This window comes from Corylus avellana, chromosome ca5 (assembly GCF_901000735.1).
Source record: "Corylus avellana chromosome ca5, CavTom2PMs-1.0".
NCBI classification, from domain to species: Eukaryota; Viridiplantae; Streptophyta; class Magnoliopsida; order Fagales; family Betulaceae; genus Corylus; species Corylus avellana.
This window is the reverse complement of record NC_081545.1, coordinates 33126938-33136705: the sequence shown is the minus strand read 5'-3', so window position 1 is coordinate 33136705 and position 9768 is coordinate 33126938. Positions and strand designations below refer to the sequence as shown.

Genomic DNA, 9768 nt, shown 5'->3' with positions numbered 1-9768 from the left:
ATTTGTGGGAAAATTTAAAAAAGCTTTTGAAAAAGATGGTAGGACCTGAACCAGTGGGACCAAATGGAGTCAGAATAGGCGACGCGTTTGAGGTATTTGCAGGACATGCCCATGTTGGAGAGGTCCTGGAGGCTGAGGTAGGTGGCACAGTGAGCCAGCGAGTCCACGTCCACATCCGTCACCGTCGTCGTCGATGGAGATGGGTTGGCCTCAGCCATAGTTCTGAAGCTTATTGTTCAAAACGATTCCAAAACCCTATAGGCTAATGGCTATACCCCAGAAGATTGCTAATTATTCATTGTTCCAGGTGACATGCACCATCATTTGGGATATCCCATCCATCCTGTGAATTACACAAAAAATTTGGTATATATATTAGTTAGAGAAAATTTTGTTATTATTATTATTTTTTTTTTTACATTTCCGCGCAAAGGAAAGGAAATGAGAAAAGAGAAAAGAGTATCGAACTAATAACTTCCACTTTATGAGGCGTGATTTTCAGTCAATTCTATTAAAGATAAGAGAAACAAATCTAAAATTTATAAATTGAGTTAGATTTTATTTTATTTTATTTATTTATTTTTTCTCAAATTCAACTAGTCTCTGTTTGTTTTAACATAAAATATTTTTTTTAAAAAAAATTTCTTATTTTTTTGGTGTTTGATATGACCGAAAATCGTGGTCAAACTCAAAATATTTTTGATTAACCAGAAAAATCTCCCTTAATTTTTGTAAAGTGGTTTTCCTTTTCTTAAAGGTTAAAGACATGTTTGTCCACATTTCTCTATAGCCGTTGTTAAACTACGTACAAGGTAGCCGTGCTGAGGAAAACAGAGGAAATTGAAGAAAAAAAAAAAAACAACATTTATAAATCAGTAAACAAGTCAGGAAGTTTACATAAGTTATATAGTCTTAAGAAGGTTGATAAGGGGTCTGTCCCTTGGCATATGTAGCACGTGGTTATACTCGTCAACCAGTCAGAGTGCATTTCTCTACAATAGTGGTAGCATGCAACGGGGAGGATTCTGCAGGAAAGTTGTTAAAATATATCCTATGAGATTTGAATATATTAGTATTGACTGATAAAATCAAATCAGAATTGAATATATTTAATTTGATTTTATTAATCATATCATTTTGTATTTTTTTTCTTGAACTTGTAAAATAATCAAGTGAAATAAAAGCATAATATAGTCTTTAAAGTTTTATCATGTGGATGGTTTATAACCCGAACCACATAAAATTTTGTATGTTTATTTATTTTATTAATTTATTCAGTTGTGAGAAGTAGAGATTGGTGACTTGACTTCAACCAAATATAAAATATAAAACAAAACTATATATATAACTTATGCATGTTGATGTACTTCAGATCAGAAATTCCAAGTCATCAGATATTCTTAATGTATGGAAGATTGGTGGGGCTTTGTGTGCAGCATCTCTCACATTTGTGTAATTCAAGTATGAGCAAATAATCCACCCTCATATTGAGATGAGGCTCTGAAAATCGATCCTTTACAGAGAACTCGGCTGCTATTGTCTAAATGCAGAGTCAGTCCAATGCATACAAAGAAGAAGTTATAGTTCAATACGTTGGGAATTCCAGCCCAAATTATACGCTGATCGAGATCGGGTGATTTTCCCAAGTGGCAAGAGAAAGGACAAGTGTCCATCCATGAAGAGCACAACAATAACTATACTACAAGTATTTCCACAAGTCTCTGTAGCTACACATTTACAAAACAGATTAAAGCAATGCAATGCAATGCAAGTGGGAGGAAATTTCCAGGATGATTCGTGGAAAGCATATATACGCGTGGAAAATTTGCAGTTTCATATGAATCGTGAGAATTACGTTGGCATTCATTCCACCAAGTCTGCCCCCCCCAAGGCCTTGTATCTTTCTTATTAAAGTGTACGTCCCGAGTCATATATGGACATAACAACCAACCCTTTTGCCATTCAATCATACAGTACTGATTGTAAACAATGGCACCCTCCGTTTCCATTTCCATTGTGGTGGTAGCATGGGCTACTTGTATCTTGTTGTACGGAACGTATTTGGAGGACAGTGGAGCTCAGTTTGTGGGAGCATCTGAATCATCACTACTACAACTAGAAGCAAATGCTCTTCTGGAGAGTGGATGGTGGAATTATTACAGCAACAATACTTCAAGTCGTTGCAAGCACTGGCCTGGTATTACTTGCAATGCTGCTGGAAGCGTCACAAAGATTAATATAATTGGACGGCTCAATGGAGATAAGTTAAAACTCAACTTCTTATCTTCCTTCCCTAATTTAGTTAGCCTTGTTCTTCGATTTAATAGTCTTCAAGGGAGCATCCCTTCATCTCTATGGCTCTTAACCAATCTCACTCACCTGGATCTGTCTTCTAACCAATTCAATGGTTCCATCCCCCAAAAATTAGGAAATCTGAGGAATCTCCATGTATTAAGTCTAGGTGGAAACAACTTCAATGGACCAATCCCTTCATCTCTTCGGCTCTTAACCAATCTCACCCATCTGAATATGAGTTTTAATCAAATCAATGGTTTTTTAGCGTCAGAAATAGGGATGCTAAAGAATCTTTTCTTTTTGGACCTAAGTGGTAACATGCTCATTGGTCAAATCCCTTCTACTCTTGCCAATTTAACTAATTTGGAATATTTGTCCTTGCGTCGCAATCAAATTGATGGTTCCATTCCTCCAGAAATAAGCAATATGGAGAATTTGAGTTACTTGCACCTCGAGAATAACAGTCTTAGTGGTCAAATCCCTTCTACTCTGGGTCATTTAACTAATTTGAAATATTTGTACCTTAGTAGCAATCGAATTGATGGTTCCATCCCTGAAGAAATAGGAAATTTGAAGAATCTGGCTCGTTTATATATCAACTATAACAATCTCATTGGTCAAATACCTACTCAGATCAACAACATTTATGAGCTACAATATCTTGACCTCAGTCATAACTTTCTCAGTGGAGAAATACCTGCTGAACTTACAGCTGCACAAAAAGGCAATCTACAGCTCTTGGATCTCAGCTACAATAATCTCACCGGCAATATTCACTATTTTTTGTCTTATATTCTAAGAGTCAACTTGTCATACAATTCTTTCAAAGGCCCAATTCCATATTATTATGATCATGCATCCAACACCTTAATTGGCAACAAGGATTTGTGCAATCGCAACTTCGAGGGTTTCCCTTCTTGCCCTCAGATTTCCCCAAATAGTAACAAATCAAGTATAATCAAACTAGAAATTTTTGTTCCAATCGCCATTTTTCTTGGATTCATAGTTCTTGGGGGCTTTCTTCTCTCGAGACCCAAGGTTAAGAAAACTCAGTCTCACTCAAAAGAAACAAAGAATGGGAACTTGTTCTCGATATGGAATTATGATGGACATATTGCATATGAAGACATCATTGAAGCAACTGAGGACTTTGATCTCAAATATTGTATTGGAACTGGCGGTTATGGTAGCGTTTACAAAGCAAAATTACCTTGTGGTAAAGTGATTGCCTTGAAAAAACTTCATCAATTGGAGGCTGAGAACCCAACTTTTGATATGAGTTTCAGGAATGAGGTAAAAGTGTTAACAGGGATTCAGCATCGAAACATTATAAAACTTCATGGGTTCTGTTTACATAAAAGGTGCATGTTTTTGGTTTATGAGTATATGGAAAGGGGAAGCCTATTTTGTGTGTTGAGCAATGATGTTGAAGCCATAGAATTGGATTGGAGCAAGAGAGTGAACATCATCAAATGCATCGCCCATGCCTTATCTTACATGCATCATGAATGCATTCCATCAATTGTTCATCGAGATATAACAAGCAACAATATTTTGTTGAACAATAAACTAGAGGGTTTTGTCTCTGACTTTGGCACAGCTAAACTTCTTGACCCAGATTCCTCAAATCAAACATTAGTTGCAGGCACTTATGGTTACATTGCCCTAGGTGAACTAATCTTTTCTTGCTATAATTGATATATTTATTTATTTTCATCCCGTCTATTATTCTAAAACATTGAACTAGCCATGTGGAACAAACGTCTTTCCTAATATTCGTGCTAGTAGGGTTACCTTGTCATTTACTATTTGAATCGATTCATGCGTGATGTCAAACAAACCCTTTGACTATGGAATTTTATTGCAATGGCAAGTTTTGACCAACTTCGTTTCATTGAAAAATATACAAAAGAAAAAAAAAACCCAAAAAAAAAGAAAAAAAAAAGAAGACTAATATTTTTACATTTTTAATACTTCTAATTTTTCTTCTTCTTCTTCTTCTTCTTCTTCTTCTTCTTCTTTTAATCTACATGCAGAGTTGGCCTATACCATGAAAGTTACTGAAAAGTGCGATGTGTATAGCTTTGGAGTTGTGGCATTGGAAATATTAATGGGAAGACATCCAACAGAACTCCTAACTTCATTATCATCATCATCTTCTCAAAACGTGATGTTACATGAAATATTAGATCAACGTGTGCTGCCTCCAGATCATCTAGTTGCACAAGATATTTTCCTTGTCGCTACACTAGCATTTGCATGCCTACAGACCAAACCAAAGTCTCGGCCTACAATGAACTGCGTGTCTCAAGAATTTCTTTCTCGGAAGAAGCCAATAGCCAAACCTTTACATACATTTTCACTATGGCAGTTAAGGAACCAGAAAATGTATATGGTTGACTCAGGGGATGAAACTCAATTTTGAAGTGCTTGTTTTTAGGTTGAGTATCATATCGTTTGATGAACTTGTATGAGTAAAAAATGTTAGTTAGTGTATGATATCTTAATGCCATGAATTATGTTATTTTCTAGATTGTACTCATTTTTCAATCATTATATATATATAGCATACGATTGAAAATAAACCATAAATGCAATAAAGAAGTATACCAAAAAAAAAATTAGTGTGGTTGGACAAAGATTTGCCAAAAAAAAAAAAAAAAAAAAAAAACCGTCCTATGGCATTTTCTCATACGTAACCAAATGCAGAGGAGCTCTCATAACTTATCAAGCACCATTTCGGGACTACAATATAAAGCTAAAAATTCCACCGTTAAACACAAAAGCTTTGCAATTGCTAAACATACCTACAATTACATCCAAATATAAAGATGGGCTTTAGAGTAGTAATCGGCTCAATTGAATCTTGTCACATGAATTACATTCTATAACTGACTTCTGGAGGTTTGAAGGAAGACATGGATCACAAAATCACCATATTCATTGTTCTAATTGATTGATTTTTGTTGAGGTGCAACAATCTGGATCTGTTCACTTAGACGGCTCTTAGAACATGATTTGCGGGATACGATTTTGAATACCATAAAAGGCTTTGGTTTCTCTCACTAGACACCAATTGAATTTCAGATAAAATGGTCAAAAGCCCGATCCAACAATTTTGTCACATTACATGCACTCTGTTATATTTCCATCACTAATGTAAATCTTTTGGAGGCAGTCTTGCGTAGCAAGAATGACTTTTACAGAAGATTATGCAGAACAGCAGGGTTCATGATTAAACAAATTGTTTCTTCAATATCGTTATGTATGTCTTTCTAAGCTTTGTCAACATTGAAGGCTAGTTACATAATTATGCCTTGAGGGAGAGAAAATCATGAAGAGTGTGTGTGCCTTTGTTATGGAGAGAAATGAGGATCTTATATGTTCCCTTGGGCCTTATATGCATAGTGCAGCTCAGTTGTGTGGAAAATGCAAAAACAACATTCATCCACCCCCAACGGCGATGGAGAAATGTCCACATTCCAATGTAATCATCCCTACACATTTCGGCCATAAATGGGGTCACTTGTACCTTGTAAGGATGCATGACAACATGGAATTGGGAGCTTATTGCCATGGTAATTGGTAAATGTGAAGTATGTGCTACTATCACTTGTTTCCAGCTGAGTATGTTCTACTATGATCAAACTCAAGTAGAGTAGCCACTCTTCACTCCCTCCTGTCTTTTTTTTTTTTTTTTTTTAATTAGAAAAAAAAAAATCTCTCTTTAGAGAGAAGTTCCTCCTTTCTAGAGAGTAAGTCCCTCTGATCCTTTACATACATTATCTCATTTTATTTTATTTTTCCGTTCTCTTTCTAGAACATCAATTTCCAAACTGTTTTTTTTCTCTGTTTTACACATGCCTGGCAGCAAAGGTCGTAGGAGCAATTTGTGGAAGAGGCAACTTGAAAATAATAAGCTGCTTTGAATGAGTTGGTAGCAGACTAGCAGTCTCTTGAGTCTTGTCCGAAGTAGTCATGCGGATTCAATACGTTAGGAATAGCAGCCCAAATTATAAGCCGAGACTGGGTGATTTTCCAAAGTGGCATGAGAAAGGTCAAAAGTTTACTAGTCCTTTCCATCCATGAGGAACAAACGAGGCATCTAATCATCTATATCTATGGACTCGGGAGTGTGAAATGTGAAGGTCCAATTTCCATAAGTCTCTCCACTCTCCAGCCACACGTTTGCTCTCTCGCGTGGAATTTATTCTCCATAGTTCCATGACAATTCAGGGAAATTTCCATGACGATTCAGGGAAAGCATAGGGGTGGAAAATTCAAAGCCACGTACACTTGACTCCCAGTCCACTAAGTCTTCCCCCCTCCCCTTGTATGTTTCTTATTAAAGTGTCCCCAGTCTTGAATATAATGATCAATCCTCTGCCATTTCCCTCATCAATCATATTATAGTACTTGCAAACATGGCAGTACCCTCTGTTTCCATTTCCGTTGTGGTCGTAGCATGGGCTACTTGTATTATGTTGTACGGAACGTATTTGAATATATTTAATTTGATTTTATTAATCATATCATTTTGTATTTTTTTTCTTGGACTTATAAAATAATTAAGTGAAATAAAAGCATAATATGGTCCTTAGAGCTTTATTATGTAGATATAGGTCATACACCAAACCACTTAAAATTTTTTGTATTTAGTTATTTTATTTTGCTATTTATTTCTATTTCAATTTCTTTTTTTCTTTTTTTTTATTAATTTATTCAGTTGTGAGAAGTAGCGATTAGTGACTTCAACCAAATATAAAATATAAAACAAAATTATATATAACTTATGCATGTACTTCAGATTAGAAATTCCAAGTCATCAGATATTCTTAATGTATGGAAGATTCGAGGGTTTTTCATTTGTGTGCAGCATCTCTCACATTTGTGTAGTTCAAGTATGAGCAAATAATCCACCCTCATATTGAGATTAGGCTCTGAAAATCGATCCTTTACAGAGAACTCGGCTGCTATTGTCTAAATGCAGAGTCAGCCCAATGCATACAAGGAATCCACCTAGCCCAAACCCTCGTCCCCAATATTTTGCTCGTGAAATGGCCCAAAATTTTCCCCATGCAATTGGATTGATTGATGAAGCCACTTGTATTAAGAAGCCCATGTAGTGTAGTTTTAGCTTGATGATAGATTTTGTAGCTATTGCATATATAATTACTAATTAGAAGCCATCATGATTGTCCACCAAAGCATGTGGGGCTGTGATGGGGATTACGCTCACATCATCAAGTGTTGAATTAGTAGCAGTCTCTTGTCCATGTGGCGGAAGGGGAGTGTTAGGCTTACAAACAAATTTTACAGAAATTTTTTTACAAACTGATGTGATATAACATGATTAGATTTTTCAAAATTTGAACTTATTTTATATTCAATCATATCCTGCCACATCAATTTATAAAAAAAAATTTGTAAAATTTATTCGTAAGCATAGCATACCTCACGATGGAAATGTGAAGGTGTGTTGAAAATAATAAGGTGCTTTTAATGAATTGTTAGCAGTCTCTTGTCCGAAGAAGTCATAAGTCAGTATCTGCATTCAATACGTTTGGGAATTCCAGCCCAAATTATACGAGAGTTTACTAGTCCTGTTCATCCATGAAGACCACACGAGGCATCTATATCTGGGGAGTGGGGAGTGTGAAGGGGCAATTGCACACTAATAAATACAAGTATTTCCATAAGTCTCTCCAGCCACACCATTTGCTCGCACGCGTGGGATTTGTTCTCCAAAGTTTCCATTGTTTACAAAACAGATTAAAGCAATGCAATTGGGAGGAAATTTCCATGAAGATTTAGGGAAAGCATACGGGTGGAAAATTTGCAGTCCCATAGGATGATTTTGTTTTTTTTTTTTTTTTTTGATTTACAGTTCCATAGGATTCTAAAGGAAAAGAATGTTTATTCATTCAACGTCAAAAGGCCACCCTTATCTTAATTTCTTATTAAAGTGTCCGGAGCCATGAACACAACAATCAATCATAGATTAATATACATAGTTGAACATAACTCTAGCCAAAAGCCTAAGCTAATAGGCTAAGGTTCACTTAAGTATATTAAGTACTATTTTCTTTTATATTTTTTCAATGTGGGACTCAACACTCACAAGTGCACTCACAACAATCTCCCCCTCACTTGTGAGTCTCTTCACATTGACCAAACTCCTCATCGCTTGTGAGTCTTATTTACATTTCTAATAGTGTCTCGCGTCAAGAGTTGCGGATGCAGACACAACTCCAAACCCGATGCGTCTCAGGAAGCTAACCATAGCTCTGATACCACTTGTTGGGAGATAAAGCGGTTATGGAGTTTTACCAAGAGTATATTAATATACATAGTTGAGTACAATTCTAACCCAAAAGCCTAAGCTAATGTGCTAAGGTCCACTTAGGTATATTAATTTTTTTTTTCTTTCTTTTTTCAATGTGAGACTCAACGTTCACAAGTGCATTCATAACACGTAGCATGTGCTACTTTTATATTGTTGTATAGAACGCATTTGCAGGATAGTGGAGCTCAGTTTATGAGAGCATCTGAATAATCAGCACTACAACTAGAAGCAAAGGCTCTACAAGAGAGTGGGTGGTGGGGGAGTGACCACACCAGCAACACCTCAAGTCATTGTAAGATTACATGCAATGCTGCTGGAAGCGTCACCGAGATTGATCTGTCTCATAATAATCTTCAAGGGAGCATCCCACTTGAGATAGGTACTTTATCTAGACTCACCTATCTTGATTTGTCCAAAAATAATTTGAGAGGCGAGTTACCCCTTTCTCTAGCAAACCTCACCAAATTAGAGTGGTTTGACATTTCAAATAATCAAATTATTGGTCCAATTCCTTCATCTCTTTCACTTTTAACCAATCTTAGTCAAAACTTTATGAGTGCAGAAATACTCGTTGACCTTTGCACAGTATGCAATCTATCGTTTTTGGATATCAGCCACAATAATCTTACTGGCAACATTCCTCGTACTTGCATTTCTATTGAGATAATCAACTTGGCATACAATTCTTTGAAAGGTCCGATTCAATATGATTATGATCATTATCATTCATACAACACATTAATTGGCAACGGGGGTTTATGCGGTGTTTTCGTGTATTTCCCTCCTTGCCCTAATAACAATAACAGTAACAACAACAAAAAATCAATTGTAACCAAAGTGACATTTTCTGTTCTTGTCATCATTTCACTTGGATTCTTAGTTCTTTGGAGCTTTCTCCTGTCTTGATGCATGGCCAAGAAAACTCAACTTGAGTTGATAAAAAATAAAATTAAAAAAAAAAAAAAAAAAACAGGAATGGAAACTTGTTCGCGATATTGAATTATGATGGACATATTACATATGAAGACATCATTGAAGCAACCGAGTACTTTGATCTCAAATATTGTATTGGAACCGGTAGTTGTGCTAGTGTTTACAAAACAAAATTAGCTTGTGGCAAAGTGGTT

The 9768-nt window shown here is 35.9% G+C and overlaps 2 protein-coding genes across 2 annotated transcripts in view; one reads left to right on the top strand and one right to left on the bottom strand.

The window, feature by feature from the left end:
• The window catches only part of LOC132180267 (probable E3 ubiquitin ligase complex SCF subunit sconB), a 5959-nt gene extending 5700 nt beyond the window's left edge, over positions 1-259 (bottom strand). The window contains exon 1 of the mRNA XM_059593019.1: positions 46-259. Within this exon, the coding sequence (XP_059449002.1) occupies positions 46-218 (173 nt within the window). The 5' untranslated portion in view covers positions 219-259. The remainder of the gene's footprint in view (positions 1-45) is intronic.
• A 1730-nt stretch (positions 260-1989) lies between these two features.
• On the top strand, positions 1990-4720 carry LOC132182195 (MDIS1-interacting receptor like kinase 2-like). Its single transcript, XM_059595382.1, has 2 exons — positions 1990-3964; positions 4332-4720. Exons 1-2 carry the CDS (start codon positions 1990-1992, stop codon positions 4718-4720), a joined length of 2364 nt encoding a protein of 787 aa, XP_059451365.1.
• The last annotated feature ends 5048 nt before the right edge of the window (positions 4721-9768 follow it).

Coding starts and splice junctions, on each gene's coding strand:
- LOC132182195 (XM_059595382.1), top strand. CDS start 1,990: ATGGCACCCTCCGTTTCCATTTCCATTGTGGTGGTAGCATGGGCTACT. Junction 3,965..4,331: donor TTATGGTTACATTGCCCTAG/GTGAACTAATCT, acceptor ATCTACATGCAG/AGTTGGCCTATACCATGAAA.